The sequence below is a fragment of the Patagioenas fasciata genome, chromosome 3 (assembly GCF_037038585.1).
Source record: "Patagioenas fasciata isolate bPatFas1 chromosome 3, bPatFas1.hap1, whole genome shotgun sequence".
NCBI lineage: Eukaryota > Metazoa > Chordata > Aves > Columbiformes > Columbidae > Patagioenas > Patagioenas fasciata.
In genome coordinates this window covers 105,867,927-105,886,173 of record NC_092522.1, presented here as the reverse complement: position 1 = coordinate 105,886,173, position 18,247 = coordinate 105,867,927, and the positions used below count along the sequence as shown (strand labels likewise).

Here is an 18,247-nt window from a genome sequence, read left to right as displayed (position 1 = left end):
ATCAATATGTAATTGAACTTCTTCAATGGGAAAGTGTTTTAATCTGATTCACTATCTCAGCAGATAAACTGCTTTGAAAAATATGTGAAATTAATTTATGAGGTGGGGTCAACTATAGATCTTTGTTTCTAAAAGTAGATTATTTGAGATTTGCTAATACAAGGCTGATATCTTTAGGTAGTAGATTTTAAAGGACTTACTAATTGCTTTTTAGTATATGCAATTTAAAGCTAATCTAAAATGGCATATGGTTAGAGGTTTAGGAGGTCACCTCTTTAAAGGTTCACTGAAACCATCACACAAATACTATTTATGTTTTGAAAAGTGGTTTAAAAGCAGCTAGTCCAGGATTGATGTTTACAGAAACTTGTAACTTATGTAATTTTTTAAAATAATCATAAATTGCTCAGTGGATTCAGTATAAAATAGTAAGAGAAAAATCAAGTCAAAGTCAAAATACAAAAGTACCTGTATGACCATAAGGTCTGTGTCTTCAGGCAACTTGTATATTTTAAGAATAACTCCTCCCATTTTTAACAAACATACCAAATGTATTCATTATCTGAATAAACAAAAAGCATTAAAAATGTTATTTTTATCTGAAAAAAATACTTCAGTTGAATAGTAAGTTGTCACGGATTCTCAGCTCTAGTCTCTTGAGTCCACCTCGTGTGGTGTCACTGTCTTGGAGTATTGATCATTGCTTGAGGGCAGTAAAGAAAAAAATGGTCCCCTTGAGATTTCATTGTTTTGAAAACAATTTAGAAGCTTATTTTTTCCATCTGGTTTTCAAGAATGCTGCCTCAATGTCTCTAAGGATGTTGGAGAAAGGAGGAAAATAAAAATCCCATAAATCTGTGCAGACACATTACCTAGTTTTCCCCACTGTGTTTGATTACATTTCATGGTCTCATTTTTATGTGTATTGTTTAAACTCTATTGAACTAGAGGAAAATGAATACTGAACAGACTATCCCCAATGAATTATTAAAGTCCATGATGATTGTGTTTGTTACAACATGTGTTTGTATGGTGGATCTGGTAGTGGAGTACGTAAGGTCTACTAATTCAGGATGGCTAAGCTTCCTTCCATAGTCAGCAACTCTGCAGAAATACTACTTGGTTCTTATTAGTTCTTGATTTTGACATGCTTGTTTTTGGCTAGCTGTAGTAAACCTGAGATAAAACTCATCTATGGACTCTGTTCAGTTCAATAGAAGAGTGAAAAGAGATAACTGAACTATGTGTTGTTTGTTTTCATATACACGTAGTGAAGTTTATATCTATATATATACATATAGATATACTGTTGAGATGAAGATCCTTTCCTTCATCTTGTTCCCTGGAAAACTTAGATATAAAGTTCATTGTGGTAACGCATTCAACTGCAGAGAGCTCTTCTTTAAAGCCATTATCTGCTGTTTTGTGAAAGTAAACCTTAGGATCTTTTTACCTATTTCAATGGTGATATAAATGTTCAGCCTTGAACTGTATAGCCTTAACGTTATAAAAATACTGGTACTGGTCAAATTTTGATACAGAAGACTCAAATGTACCAGATGAATACAGTTCAGCTGTGAAAATGTTAGCCGAGTAAGTACACTGAGTAATTTTAGAAAACCTGTCATTTCTCAGTGGCTTTGATTTAGTGAAATATAAGTATATATTAACATAAAATATCTAACTATTAGTAAATGTAATTATATAAATACGTATAAAAATATATTTTAAAAAGTCTGAGAGACAGATGTTAAGGCCCATTCTTGTATCTCTGCTGCAGTTTTCTGTCTTTTAAACAAAGGTTTTTCTATCAAGGCCGAAGGAAGTCCTGGGAATTTCAAATGCTTCTTTGTACTGTTTGTTTCTGAAATTCAGATTAGAGTTTTATCAGTTGTATATGTTTTCAGAATTGTTTGTCTTGACAACAAATTTTGACAGAGTAATAATATTTTTTCCAGTTCCTGTGTATTAAAAATATTATTGTAAAAGTTGTTCCTTACATTAGAAAAAGAAAATTATGCAAATATGATTTTTGGATCTTATTTTTTAGGATTATTTATTTTCTTGTTCTTTATGTAATTGAAATTTTGACAGTTTTGTAAACAGTCTTGCGTGATCTCACTCTGCTGTTTGTGGTAAAAATTTGTCTTTAAATTCATATACTAAAAACTGGAAAGAAATAGATGTAATTACTATTGTTTTGCTATGAAACCAGGAGAATACCTTTTCATTCTTCTTTTCTGCCTGTCTTTCTTATTTCATATATCTTAGTGTCAGTAATAGGGTTCTTTAATAAGGATCAAAAAGGCATCAGTAGCTTGAACCCCATTCATAATATTTCTTTCTGCACTTCAGTGATTCCGTATAATGTTTTTGGCCTTACATTCCCTCTCTGCAAAGGATTATGGAAACAGTCTTGTCTGAAATAAACTTTAAAATTGTTGTCATATGAGAAAAATAATTGGTAACTTGTTTGTAATTTGTTGCTCCTGATACAAGGTGTCTGTATCCATGATGTATATGGTACACTGAATTTATTTAATTGACATCCTGTGAGTTATTGAGTTTACTAACTAGAGGTGGTAGTGCAGAGATGAGAAAGAAAAGCTTCCCAGCTGTATAATATAGTTGCATGCACGTTTGTGGAAATTTGGTAGGATAATCCTTTGCAATCCTGAAAGTCAACAGTTTATTCTCTGAGACAGAAGATAATTGGGAACTGAAGGGACACAGTTTTAACGTGTAGGATGTTAGAAGTTTTGGAATCAGCAGTGGAAACAATGAGGTTAAGTTAAAAGGAAAGAATTTAGGGCAGATATATGGGAAAACATAAAATATAGATAAGTGATTACAAAGAGCTTTCCAGATAAAGAGAACGTACTTGATTTACAGAGCAGTAAACTAGAAGTGAGTGTCAAGAAAGTGACGGAAATAAAAATGGGGAATGAAAACGACTTTGGCAACAACACTGAGACATGTTCACTTAGTAAGAAACGGAGAGGTGAGGAATCACACATGGCAACAGTGCAATAAGCAAATGATAAATGGAAATTAAGACTGTATGAAATATATCTTTTCTGGAAGTACTAAAAAGTAACATGGGAGATTTGTTTTGCATTTGGCGAATGAAGTAATAATGGTAGAAGATATGCTGTCGGTTGCCAAAGTGCGAAGTTGTTCACCTCACCCTCCAGAAATGGGATTAGGTCACGTTTCCTTCTGTGCCTTCGGCCGCCATTGCTGTCACGGTCATGTGACTTTTTCCTTTGAATACCTTCTGTGATTCCGGATCTCATTTCTTTGCAATTCGTGTTGCAATTCGTGTTCTTTTATTTCTCTATATACATCTCTCTTTGCTATATTCATTTGCTTTATTTACTCTACACTGCATGATAACACCATTACTTTGAACATCTTTTTTTCTCCTGTTCCGAGCAGACGTATCTGGATCTTGCTTTCCTTAAATCACATGACTTGCAATATAGTCCATAAAACCCTAGAATTATCCTCCTAGGGTATCTGTCAAACTTTTTAATATAAACTGCTTCTTTTCTAATTTTCTGATAACCGTTTACCTACTTTTTGTTCATTTCCCAAGTGTAGGACCAGTACCTCTGGCCTCTTGCAGCCTTCTTTGCATTTCTGGAAAGAGGGTGGGTTTTTTTTTTAACTCTTATGAAAATAGTTAGTAGTAATTTCCAGAAAACACATCTTAATCCACTGTGTATTCGTCCTTTCAAAAAGTCTAACGGTTCAGTTCTGTAATAAAGCTTTTAGGAAAATCAAATTATAAAGTACTTTGTCCTTAATTATACTTTAAATCAGTTTTCTGCTAATGTAACTGGGATAAATGTTGAGCTGTGTGTTTTGTTTTGTTTTGGTTTGGTTTTTTGGTGCAGTTTCACATGTTAGGCACAGTAGCATTTTAGAAAGACGTAAGTATTTTTAGTGAGTGATACTTAGTTGTATTTTGTATTCTATGATGTCCTTCTTCATTAGGCAAGCATATAATTCATATCCTCAAGGAAACATCTACATAACTAAATGAAAGTGTGGTTAACCATCTGTCACAGGTCATACCCTTTTGTACACTTGGGGTGGCTGGGGTTTCTCTGTGGAGGGGGGACAGGATGGACTGAGGTCAGCTCAGTGTCCTGCAGCTTGAGGGTTTTCTGATCAACATGGAAAAACTTGTGGTTTAAAGTTCAATTCCAAATGAAGTCCTACCACAGTGGCTCGGTAAGAGCTTCAAAAGTGGACATGAAAGGCTACTCCCTTCCCTGCAGTATGGTGGTAAAAGTCTGCAAAACTACAAAGTCATTATCCAGGTCTGCCTCTAACCCACCCTTGTTCTTCACTCTGCCTTATTTTGTCTGCAGAGAGTAAATAAAAGTTGCATCAGTGATTCTGGTAAAACTTTTTTTTTTTTTAAATTTGATTAATTCAAACTGCTTGAATAAAATTCTTCACATACTCACAAGAGATACGTAACTGACACTAATTATTAAAAGCATCATAGCCCAACCAGGTTCACTGGTCTGAGGCAGACATTTAACACTCAGAGGAATAAGAGGAATTTCCGAACAGCCAAGTGGAGTGTGTTAAGAAAGGTAAATAACACTTCGGCAGTTCAGACTTTGTAACTTTCTAAGGAGTGAGAAGAAATAGTGTATTTGAAACTATCGCTGGAAAATAAGATAGGAATCTGATATCACACAGATTAAAATTAAGGAGAGACAAAATTGTAATGACTGTGATCCTCAAATGAGTTGGTAAATCTCAGTCAAAACAAATATTTGAACACCCATGAAATGATGTTTTTTGCAAATAGGTTAATTCCGCATCCAAAGTAAGTGTGATATACTGATTCTCTCTCTTTTAAATTATTTTAAAAGTTTTTTACGTCATTTCACATGACACTAATATTTTTTTTCAAGTTTAATTTGTTCAGAGCTTTGAGCATTTAAAGAAACTTGCAGATTTTTGCTTATGAGTTATTCTATTATTGGAAGAACTCTGCTTTTCACTCGATGTCTATATTAATTAAGCACATTTGAACCTCTGTGAGATTCATGTTTTGGGTTCTCAGCAAGCAATACATTGTAAAATTAAATTTAGACTCAAAGGAAAATTACTACTTCATATTGTCCCCCAAAGTTGTCATGAGGTGAACATCAGATGTCTACCACTTTTTTCCTTATTAGGGCCTATTGTGAAATGTTGCCCTTTTTCAAGTCAATGTGAAAACTGCCATGAGTTCCAGCAGGGCCACTATTTAATCTGTTGCATCAAAAGAACTTTGCTCTATTTCCAGTAAGTTACTGAAAACTGTAAAAATAGAAAAGCCAAACTCACTACTAATAAAATGCCTGCTAATAGTCATTTGTGGTCCAAAGTCTCTTCATCCCTTTTTCATAGAATCCATGCCTGATTAACTGAGTTTCAAACCATTTGTCATGTAATTGTTAGAAAGTTCTTACTGTGAAGCTGTTCCTAACCTAACACAAAAAGAGTGGCTGACTCTGAACCCCAACAAATTTTTATTTGCTGCCTCCCTGCAGAAACTACAGTAATCAGTAATTTCTGCAACACCCTCTCACTAAAACATCCTTATATTTAAAAGCATGATGAACTTTATTACCTACAGTGTTCCATCCTGTTTTATTTTTATTGTGTAGAAATGGTATAGACAGCACACGTGAACATACTGGTACTCTGCATATGTTTATTCTGTTTATATTATAGAGTATCAACGCAGACCTAATGTCCATATTCTACACAGTGATAAAACAAATATACAATGCTGTTTTATGGATGCAATGCTAATATTCTAACTTGTGTTTTTTTGTAAATTTTCAAAAGGTGACACAGGCAGAGTTATAGAAATGCTTACTGCTTGCTCTCCAAGTCCACTAAAAAGACCAATTCTGTCACAGTTTGGCTATTTGTTCCAGTATCCACGTGAGATATTTTAAAGAAAGTAAGAGGCCAATAGCATCCCCAATGTGTCACTTCTGATGCAATTCTGTCCCATTAAGTTGGAATTATTTTGGCTTTTGGCAAGCCTATCAAGAAACTGAGGGGCAAAGAAACAGTAAGTAGAAACAGCGAGCACTGGGAAGCCCAAACCATCCGGGTGACAACCTCAGAGCCTACAAGGCCCCAGACTTTTGCCTTTCCTGGCAAATATTTGGGATGAAATCTCAATGACGAAGTATTTTTATGTGTACATGTTTCATTTTTGTTTTGTATATTTTTTCTAATATGTAGTTGAAAAGCTGTCTTCATGTGTCAACTTAATTCTTCTTTTCCACCTTCATGTAGCTCTTGTTTGTGTACTAATATTACTGATTGTTTCTTGTTTCAGCTATTTGTACAAGAATGAAATCCAGTCAATTGACAGGCAAGCATTTAAAGGACTTGCCTCTCTAGAACAACTGTAAGTGCCTTTTCTCTTCTGTGCTGTCATCTCCATGGTTCCCCTGCAGAGGAAAGTGCACGCCTTGCTCCGTACCTCCTGCCTGCATGCTCTGCATGGCTGCACGCCCTGGGTTGTTAGGCAGAGAGCCCCAGAATCACTTGCATGTGGAAAACCAAAACCAATCTCTGTGTCAAATTCCTCATGTCCGTGTTTGTCTTTTGTTTGTGATTTGCACTCCCAGTGTCCCTATACGTTATTACATAACTTTGATGAAGTGCTATTGTGCAAAATGTTGAAAACTGATGTGTATTGCTTAGAGAGAGATTCTTATTTCATTTCTGTAGGTTTTATAACATTGCAATTCCTTTGATTGTGGCAGTTACTTTGTTTTATACTGGCATAACTTAAAGCTGAATTAGTTTCCTGAAGTTTAATCCAGTTTTGTTGTATTTTAAAACAAGAAGAGATTTTAAAATTAAAACCTTACTATTACTGATATGCATTAATCATTCCCCTATACATACATTTAAAAAGTATGAAAGTTCATTGGTTGTAATGTAGATGTTTCAGTAAAGTCTTCTAGAAAGGTTGATTAAAATCATACTCCTTTTGCTGTATATTAACTGAAGAATAATGGCTATTGAAGAAGAATGAAAAATGCAGTCATTACCATGACAAAAACTGATTGTATTGATTCAATGAAGTTTAACTATATTTTGTTTTATAATCAGAAAGCGTTGCTATATGTTCATTGTGGTAATGTTTAGAAAAACAGAAAGAGCTATAAATGCATGACTGTTTCACAGCTTGACTGCCAAATAACAGGACTAGACCAATGAGTTTTGTAGCACATACATTTTGGGGGCTGAAAATCTTCTAGGACAAACATAGATGTTGAAACTCCTAACAGTTACCAGTGTATTAAAATTTTCTGAGACATGTACCAGTTTCCTTGTAACTATAAACCTCTAGTGGATATTAGTGGACACAATGTGTATCTGAAATAAAATGACACTTCATAAGGGTATAAAATGATACAAACTCATTTTAGAGGGCAATAGATACCTTTGGAAGAAAGAGCTTCTACACAAACCAAGAGCAATAATTATAGAGCATATATAAATATGCCATTTTTTCCTTAATGCCTTCCTCTTCCACTTCTTCCTACTCTAGAAATGATTACTGAAGCATGTAAGAATCTCAGAATCATAGAATCATTTCAGTTGGAAGAGACCTCAGGATCACTGAGTCCATCCATAACCTAACCTAACTCTAGCACTAAACCATGTCCCTAAGAACCTCCTCTAAATGCCTTTTAAACACCTCCAGGGATGGTGACTCCACCACTGCCCTGGGCAGTCTGTTCCAGTGATTCACGACCCTTTCCGTGAAGAATTTTTTCCCAATATCCAATCTGAACCTCCTTTGGCACAACTGGAGGTCATTTGCTCTTGTCCTATTACTTGCTACTTGGGAGAGGAAACCAACACCCTCCATGCTACAACCTCCTTCCAGGTAGTTGTAGACTGCAATAAGGTCTCCCCTCAGCCTCCTGTTCTCCAGGCTAAATAGCCCCAGATCCCTCAAACACTCCTCATCAGACTTGTGCTCCAGACCCCTCACCAGTTTCGTCGCCCACCTCTGAACTCTCTCTAGAACGTCAATGTCCTTCTTATGATGAGGGGCCCAAAACTGAACACAGGGTTCAAGGTGGGGCCTCACCAGCACTGAGTACACTGGCACAATCACTTCTCTAGGCCTGCTGGCCACACTATTCCTGATACAAGCCAGGATGCTGTTGGCCTTTTTGGCCACCTGGGCACGCTGCTGGCTCGTATCCAGCCAGCTGTCAATCAACACCCCCAGATCCCTCTCCACGAGGCAGCTTTCCAGCCACTCTTCCTGGAGCCTCTAGCGTTGCCTGGGGTTGTTGTGACCCAAGTGCAGGACCTGGCACTTGGCCTTGTTAAACCTCATACAATTGGCCTCAGCCCGACAATCCAACTGGTCCAGATCCCTCTGTATGGTCTTCCTGCCCTCCAGCAGATCAACACTCCTGCCCAATGTGGTGTTGTCTGCAAACTTACTAAGGGTGCACTCAATCCCCTCATCCAGAACATTGATTAAACAGAACTGGCCCCAATACTGAGCCCTGGGGAATAACACTCATGACCGGCCGCCAGCTGGATTTGGGTCCGTTCACCACAAATCTTTAGGCCCGGCCCTCCAGCCAGTTCTTCATCCATCGCAGAGTACACCCATCCAGGCCATGAGCTGCCAGCTTCTTCAGGAGAATACTGTGGGATATGGTGCCAAAGGCCTTCCTGAAGTCTAGGTACACAACCACAGCCTTTCACTCGTCTGCTAGATGGGTTACCTTGTCTGTAGTTCCCCTGATTGTCCTTCTGGCCCTTCTTGTAGATGTGCATCAAGTTAACCAACTTCCAGTCAACTGGGACCTTCCTAGTTAGCCAAGATTGCTGATAGATAATGGAATGTGATAATGTAGATAATGGCTCAGTCATCACCTCCACCAGCTCCCTTAGCACCCTTGGGTGTAGCTCATCTGGCCCCACAGGCTTGTGGGTGTCAAAGTGGTGTAGCAGGTCGCTAACCATTTCCCCTTGGATTATTGGGGCTTCATTCTGCTCCCCATCCCTGCCTTCTGGCTCAGGGGGCTGGGTGCCTAGAGCATAACTGTTCTGACTATTAAAGACTGAGGCAAAGAAGGCATTTAGGACCTCAGCCTTTCCTTCATCTTCTGTCGCTATGTTTCTGCCCTCATCCATCAGGGGATGGAGATTCTCCTTAGTCCTCCTCTTGCTGCTGCTGCTATGTTTATAGAAACATTTCTTATTGCCTTTCACAGCAGTGGCCAGGCTCAGCTCTAGCTGGGCTTTGACCCTTCTGATTTTCTACCTGCATAACCTCACAGAGTTCTTGTATTCCTCTTGAGTGACCTGTCCCTCCTTCCAAAGGTTATAAATTCTCTTTTTATTCCTAAGTTCCAGCCACAGCTCTCTACTCAGCCAGGCCGGCCTTCTTCCCCACTGGCTCGCCTTCCAGCACACAGGGACAGCCTGCTCCTGCACTTCTAAGATTATGTTCTTGAAGGCAGACCAGCCTTCCTGGCCTCCTTTGTCCTTTAGGACTGCCTGTCAAGGGACTCTGCCAACCAGCCTCCTAGAAAGGTCAAAATCTGCCCTTTGGAAGTCCAAAGCAGCAGTTCTGCTGACCACCTTTCTAACTTCTCCAAGAGTAGAAAACTCTATCATTCCATGATCACTATGCCCAAGGCAACCTCCAACCAACACGTTGCCCACGAGTCCTTCTCTATTTACAAACAACAGATCCAGTGGGGCTTCTTCCCTGGTAGGCTCACTGACCAACTGCGTTAGGAAGTTGTCTTCCTCTCTGCTGTGTTGTATTTCCATCAAACATCTGGTAGGTTGAAGTTCCCCATAAGAACACGGGCTAGTGATCAGGAGACCTCTGCACGATGAAAAAAGCCTGAACAGCAAACCACTTTTCTGTTTGTTTTTTTAAATTTTTTTTTTTTTTCATGGTTTTGTTTTTGTTGTTCTTTGAGAGAAACTAAATTTAGTTCAATTTAGGGGACCTGTTGCATGTAAAAGGGAAGAAAGAACCCAGTATTTACTGTGGCTGGCAGGATCCTTCTTAAACCCCTGTGGCAAAATTCTTAGCTGCTCATGTAGTAGAAATATCTTTTTCTTTGGAAATTTCTGCCAAGAGAATAAGATCTTTGGATCAGATCCTGAAACTCACTTGTGCCAGAGTAAATTCTGAAAAAACTTCATAGTTTTAGATGCTTGAATTCACTGAAGCCGTACATATTTCGTCACCTAAACCTTCAGTCATGGCAGGGTATGAAGGTAGAAAGTCAGCTGATGAAAATAGTCACTTAGTACGAGTTTTGACCCTGTTAGATCTGCAAGACATACATTTAGGTCTGGCAAAGGTGACACAAATCTACAGGAAACTTGCATTGTTTCAGAGCAGCAGCCAGAAGGCAAGGAAAGCTGCCTCTATATGCCTGAGCTTAGACAACTGAATTCCACCTGAAATGTCACAAATACCTGGCTTGGGAGGTCGCATGTTTGTTGTATCCAGATCCCAAGATGGAGCTCTAAATGCAGTCTATTTCCAGATTTGTGTGCATTGCTTTTCTTCCAAATATCTATTATATTTTTTGAGATCTCAGCTTAAGAGCTGTGTGTATCAGGGACCAAATGTGTTCTCTGCAATCCTTAGCTAGCAGGATCCCTAAATACTAGTGGACTTATTGAAATCTCCCTACCTGATCTTAGTGGAATACTAGTTGTGTATTTTAACTTTCATATTAACACTCTATTTTTGTTCTTTTTATGCTATTATTAGAGTTTAGCTGTAGTTTATGTACACAGGTACATATTTTGTGGGGAAATTAATAGATAAAAACATCTTAAATATAGTGATGGAGCTTGTTACATTCACTTTATTTCCCTCAATTCAATTTTCAGTACCTCTTAAATGTTGCTATGATTTTTTAAAGTTTTATAATACAAAGAGTTACCTGTTTTTGCATATCTGTATATGAGCAGGTATGCACATTTAACACAGTGGAGCCTGATTAAAGTCTTAGTGCTGCTAAAAATACCTACAGTAAGCAGTAATGAAAGTGAATTAATTGTTAAACAAACAATCCCAAAAGGTATGAAAAGTTTCTTGAGAAGTAAATCCTTATTATTCTAAAATAAGACTAACTAGGGACAACAAACCTAGATGACTGGAAACAGATATTTATCTAGCCTTATTTTAAGTCTTTAAAGAGAAGATACCATAATCTCCTTAACTATTCTCTTCCAACGTTTTGTATCATTGCTATAATATCTTATTTAAATCTCTTTCCTCATGGCGTAAGCCTGTTAATTCTTGTCATACCCTTGGGCAGGGAAGGCTCTTTGATAGATGTGGTAAAAATATGTTTGTTGTTTCTCTTTCAAATAATAAAAATGGCAACATCCTATTTACATATCCATACATTATACTCAGCTAATGGTTTTTAAGTACTTCCCCAAAGGTGTGGAGATACTGTTAGAAACGAGAAATTGGCACATATGATAAAAGTGATCCTCTACAAAAATATTATGCCACAGAAGATATAATCTTAAGTTTATTGCTCTGAAAAATGCCAGTGAGACTGAATTTTACTGTAAATGTTCATCCTCCGAGATTAATAATAACAAAGAGAAAATCTGTACCATGCTTATTTGATCAAATAATTATCTTTCTCTAGGTATGTTTGGTTTGGAGGTTTGTTTTTTGTTTCGCTTTGGTTTTTTTTTTTTTTTTTTTTTTTTGCTTTATGTATTTCCTTCTGTTTCATCCTTGATAGTGAATTCAGAATTAAAAAAACGAAGACACAAGGGTATTTAAAATCACTCTTGCATGCTTTTTCTTCGAATTTCCATTATGAAAGTCTTTTTAATATTAAATTAATTACACCATACTACTATTTTTAAGAGTGTTTTATATTCTGAACATAAAAGATGTCTATAAAGACTTGTCAGTATGAGATTATTTCCTGAATATGATTACCTTTAAAGTGAACTTCTAGTCCAAGAAATTATCATATTAATTACAATATTAAAATCCTTTAATAAACCATTAATGTGGTACGTAGAAGGAAAGAATGTAAATGATAAACCTAGGTCATAAAATGTGATTAAAGTGTAGGTTTATATTTTTTGTTGTAGACTTACAATGCAATCTTGTTTCTGTATCTATTTTTTTCAGAATTGCACTTGTTGTTAATTACTTTTTCCACATATTTAACACCTTGTTCTGTTCATAAATTGCCTGAAAACTTGCTCAGGAATTTTTTTGAGGTCACAATTTAAACACCTGCAAAACTGAACTAGCTTGTCATATGAAGCAGTTCAGAGTATTTTCCAGTTGAACTTCATGATTTTTGAGCTACTTTAGGCAATGTGATTTCTGATGAGGTGAAAAATGTAGTTCAGTGCCCTAATTGGTGTAGTTGTATCTGGGATGCTTTGAGTTTGTAAACAAGGCAAGGTTTGTAACAGAACTAGTGTTTTAATTAGACTGATAAATTTGGTTGGAAAAATGAGTTTTCAAACACATAAAATATTATTTACATCTGTAATTGTAGTAGTCTTGAATACTACACAGCAGTTATGAGCTGTTACTTCACCTAGGCTGTCTGAGAGAGGTGTCCTTTCTTTTTCTCTCTTTGTTGATTTCACCTCTGATCCATGGACCTGAAGAAGGGGTTGTGTGCCTCGATGTGCCTGCTTTTGCCAATGTCATTTGTTCTAGTGAGAGGTGTTACTTGTACCTACAAATCTGCCTTGTCATTACCAAAGATGTAAAAGAAATAAATTTATTGGGAAGATAAGGAGATGCATTTGCAAGGTGCTCTTGAATCATAAAAGTGCAAGCAGAATTAACAAAAGTTAAAAAGGCAAAAATACCTGTTGACTGCACAAGAAGTAGTGTAGGTAGTTTTTTCCAAAATTAAAGCTGCTTCAGAAGAAGTAACAAACCCTATAGCTGTGTCTGCTTTTTCCCTTCGTCCTCCATCACCGCAGTGATCCCCAGCTTGCCTTGTGCTCTCCCAGCCGCTGCTGATGCTGGGGAGGTGGTGAGCAGAGCCCGGTCCCTGGCAGGGCAGCCACCAGTTCCATCCTGCCTGTCCTTCCTCAGGGCTGGACCTGACTTAGGTCTCTCTTCTCTCTGCTGGTGATTCCAGTGAACCTTACAGGAAGTATCTGCCTCTGAGATATCTGTCTTTTTAATTTAGATTCAAAAGGGAGATGAAGACTGGCAGGCTTAGCATGACTACACAGTTGTTTCCTTATGCAAACAGGATCATCCTCTATGCTCACTGCAATTTGTGACCACGCGTTGTGCTGGCAGTGAGCAGACTTGACAACACCAATGTGCCTGATCACATCCGTGCTGATTTATTGGCTTTTTCTGCAGTCCTCATTCATCGCTGCCTGGCACCGTGTGCCGGCTGGCGCTGGGGCCGTGTGGCTGGCGGGGGAGCTGGGAGAGGGCCAGACACGTGCCTGGCTTCCCGCCGCTTGCACCTCCCAGGGCTCTGCCGTAATCACTGCTTGTTCCCGCTTTCCTCTCTCCCCAGTGACCATTCAGCTTGGCTTGCAGAGCAGAGCACATGCCGTGTTTCACTGCAAGGGAGTTTCCACGTCCCTTTACTTTTCACATTGAAGCAGGGATTTTTCAGGAGATTTGAGAGTCTGGGATTTTCTCTGCTTTTAAATGATGGGCTTTTTCATTCTCAAGCCTACAGTGATTTCTATATATGCACATTCTCCAGCTGTTCCTGAGATTGTCAGAGGTCAAGTAGGAAACTTTATGAGCTTTGGATATGATCAAGATCCAAAGTCTATAAATAATTTCCACAGTTCGTTGTGCAAATCTTATCAATTACTTCTTGTTTTCTCATCTGCAAGATTGTGGAATACTTCCGCAATGGAGTCAAGACTGAAACAGGTCTGCCTCTGCAGTCCATTTTCACAGCATTTACAGATTTATAATCTGGTTAATTATCTTGTTATTTTAGTCTTTTTCAGTTTTGCAAGATTAACAGCTGTGTAAAATTGTTGCAGTATAATACTAATAGCTTACATAAGCATCAACAGAGCATCAAACAGAGCACAGCTGTGGTGGTTAATTGTGCCCCAGTTGCTGAGAAGCCCTTTGTCTAAAAGTGATTCAATCAAACTTGGGTTTATATTATTAAGTTTTTGGCTTTTGAGAGCGTTTGTAGCTTTAATTGCCAGAATTAATGGGCCAGAGCAGGTTACTTCTCCACACCTTTTGAAATTTTCCCTCAGTGTGATAACAATGAAAACAGTTGCCCACTAAAAATGTTATTTTTCTGGAAACTATAAATGTTTTCTAAACAATATGCAACATTTTCCTGTAAATTTTTTTTCTATATATATTTATTCAAGTATGCATACTTATGAAAATTGGACTTGACAAGAGCGTCCAAAATCTCCGAAGTGGTGGTTTCAAACATTTTTTTTTGCACATACATATACAGACACACACACACTATATATATATATATAGATAGATAGATAGATATAGGTATAGTGGTCTGCAAACCCTTCTTATTTGTCAGCCTTGTATTTCTCAAATTAAAGTACAGAATTCAGATGATAACAGAAACAAGTGAAGCCACTATGCCACTATCACCATTTGGATGTGTAAACAGTGTATAAACAATAACAAATGTTTTATAATATTTCAGCTTCAGTAAGAAAACTGTTTCAGTATTTTTCTTTTTGTTTAACGTATTTTCAGGTATCTGCACTTTAATCAAATAGAAACGTTGGAACCTGAATCCTTTACCCATCTTCCAAAACTTGAAAGGCTGTAAGTTTGTTTTTCTTGGGGTAAGATTCAGAAGTCAGCTTGCTTCTTTGTTTGAATTAAATCAAGTGTTTGAAACTACATTTTTTATTGTAACTACTATGTAGTCTTTGCCAAGAACGCCTGGGTCAGGCTGATCTTATAGGCATGCAGCAGTGAGCTGTGATCTCTGTTTGGCCTAAAATAAGTGTTATGAATGAAGAAGTAGATGATTCATATTATGAATTTTTTTTTTTTTTAAATTTCTCATTTGAATGCTTATGAACTCTCTTCTTTTGATTACCTTGGCCTTTTAAGGCTTCTTTTTCCCCTTATGGACACACCAAATATACCTTGGAGACCACTTCAAAAATAGCAGCCAAATAGCAGCTGAAAAATATATATATTTTTTTTTAATTTTGTAGAATTACTCTAAGGACTTCCAGAAGAAGTAAATGAAATGAATATGTGTCAAAATCTGAATTATTACATGAATATTTCTCTGCTTTTTAACAGATTTTTGCATAACAACAGAATAGCTCATTTGATTCCTGGAACATTTAGTCACTTAGAATCTATGAAGAGATTGTAAGTAAATTGAATTATTATTGAACTAACGGAAGTTTAAATAATCTAATGATAATGCATCTCATCTTGCAATGTTTATCTTCTTTGAAAATGCCTTTCATTGTGTAATTGTTTTAAATACTGTATAATTTTTCCTAAGATGTGCTCCAGTTGTTTACACACATAGAGACCATTGCTTTATATACTATGCTCTTCAGTGACTGACTAAATCCTTTTGTTTTTTTCCTGTCTTGGAATTATTTATAGTCATATGGTCTTGTTTTGTTGACCAAATAATGTAGACAGCTCCTTCATTAGTTTGTTTTCATTTGTTTGGTTTTTTTCCCTCTCTTCTCTATATGTTACTGGATGATCCTTCTACGATCTCTTTCAATATTTTATTACTTTGGTATTTTCTTTTCATTGTTTTCCTTGTCCTAATCTGATGACAAAAACAGAGTTATAAAAAGGTACTCAGTAGTGTAAGGATAAATATATTATTTGCAAAAGCCACCTCAGAAGCCAATTCTTGAACCGCCACTCGCTTGGAAAAGAAAAGGCTTCTAAGTCCCTCAATAGCATTTGAAAACTACATATTGATCAGAGTGCCATAGTAAGATGAATTTCAGAGGGTTTTCCATCCCTTATTTGGATGTTCACTGATCTAGCATAAACATTCTCTAAAATATTGAAGATTGCCATTCTGAGGAAAGCAGCCAGGTATTCACAGTCCCCTTTCCAGGAGGACTGCGGAGGGTGAGCTGTGCAGTCAGTGCCAGCTCTACCGGGAGCAGAGATGGCAAGGGAACAGCAGGAAGATGGTCCTGCTGGCTTCGAACAGTTGTGGAGCCATTCCTTTAACTAGGGGTGAAAGGCAGAATTCAGTAAATTTTGATGGTGAACACACCTTCCAGTAATAGCTGCTGCACACATACCTCTCTTAAAAGTCCTGTGGAGTTCAAGTGAACAGAGAAAGATGCTTCCTCACATAATGCCTCGATAAAGGGGAGTTTTAATAGTGTCTGTTACTGGAACAGGACACTGAGCTAGACTGTCTGGTACCTTCTGACCTGAGAAACCTTATCCCTAAAGGTAACATCATGAGTTTCATGTTCCGGATTTAAATTCTACCAATAACATCTGATATACTAGGAAACATTTGTTAAAATAGCTTGTAAACCAGTTTTCCTTGGTCTTCCCTGTTTTTCTTAGGAGAGCAGGGAATAAAAAATATTTTGACATTTTTACAAGAGGTTAAAAAAATATTAAAAGACAAAATGATGGAAATGTTCACTACTCCCAAAGATAAACCAAACTGAGGTTTCTTTACCACGCAACTTTATTTCCAGTTTAAATATGCACGTCTAATGGTACAGATTTCTGTATTAAATGATTTTTTTTTCCTGTAGAGCCCTCCACCAGAAAGTGCAGTGCTCCATGTAGTAACAGGGCTCTCCACTACTGGAAAGAAAGTCAACAGAATTTATGCGTTCTCATTATTTGCAATAGGCAGGTGTTTTACAAAGTTACTGACCCACTGAACTCGAAAAGAGCTTAATGCTGAAATAAAACTGTGGGTCTTTGTCTCAGTTGCCTGATCAGCAAAATGGGAAGCTGTAAAAATGTCAGGTTGGCTGTGAAGTTACTACAGTAATAAGTATTAAATGGGAAAAAAATGTGTATAAGTTCCTTATTTAAGCAAAGTTTATATAACGTCTAAATAAAACCTGATTTATTCACTGAATGCTGGGGTTAAAAAAGAAATATTCAGATGCTTGTTATGTTGAATATGGTCCAAACCATGCAGTGAAAATAATATGCATTTTTGTAATAAAGACTACCAGAATGCATGTAAGCGAGTGACCATCACCTGTGTTCCAGATTACCCCTTGTCTCTATTGACAGAAAAAGGTGCTGCCCAGGTTGCAGAACCATTTTGATCCCAGCAAAATAGTCAGAGCTCGCTAAAAACTGTTGTGGCTGCTTCATTTTTTGTGCAGGCGTTTGGATTCAAATGCTCTCCACTGTGACTGTGAAATCCTGTGGCTGGCGGAGCTGCTGAAGACGTACGCGGAGTCGGGTAATGCTCAAGCAGCAGCTACCTGTGAGTATCCACGGAGGATACAGGGAAGATCAGTGGCCACCATAACACCAGAAGAACTTAATTGTGGTGGGTTTACCACTTTCTCCTGGCTTATTTAGTGTGTTTAAAGTACCCAGACTTTCTTGTTGTTGTTGTTACTAAGAGTTGGTTCTTCTGTTCTCATGGATAACACTGACCACTCTGGTCAATATTGGTTATTTCCAGAAAACATCCTGTGTTCCTTCTTGTTTTTTGTCTGCTTCTGCTGGAACCGATTGCTTCCACACCTCAGCTTATCTTTAATAAAACAAATATAGCCATGTTTGAAATTTCTCATCGAGGAACTAAATGTGACTAAATGTGAAAGAGTTTAGTTCTCCTTTTTATATTTCAGTTTTGATCATAAAAGGATTGTCCACTAGAGTCTTTGGTGTTTGGTTAATATTGTTTGCTGTCCTTTATTCCCTTTTGTTCAGGGGAAAGGGAGGAAAGAAACCATACAGAATTGCTTCTGATTTCTGATTGTTAAAACTCTTGATGTTATTGGAATCTGGATTGGGTCATTGGATTTATTTTTTACTCAGCTATATTTACAAAGTGAGCCCTGCACTGGCACTGAAATCATGTCACTGAAAGATTAATGGATAAGCACTTCCATGAAAATCCTTTCGTTCACCTGTATTCCTTCAGCCTAGGAGTGCTCAGGCTGTTCGCTCTGGGTGTCCTGGGGCTCGGCCCCGGCACCTCTCCTGTTCCAAAGCCAAGAT

At 37.5% G+C, this 18,247-nt stretch overlaps 1 protein-coding gene across 1 annotated transcript in view; it reads left to right on the top strand.

Annotated features, from left to right (window-relative positions):
* The window catches only part of PXDN (peroxidasin), an 87,303-nt gene that overhangs the window by 29,870 nt on the left and 39,186 nt on the right, over positions 1 to 18,247 (top strand). The window contains exons 4-7 of the mRNA XM_065833136.2: positions 6,368 to 6,439; positions 14,783 to 14,854; positions 15,347 to 15,418; positions 17,398 to 17,567. Coding sequence (XP_065689208.1) covers positions 6,368 to 6,439; positions 14,783 to 14,854; positions 15,347 to 15,418; positions 17,398 to 17,567 — 386 coding nt within the window. The remainder of the gene's footprint in view (positions 1 to 6,367; positions 6,440 to 14,782; positions 14,855 to 15,346; positions 15,419 to 17,397; positions 17,568 to 18,247) is intronic.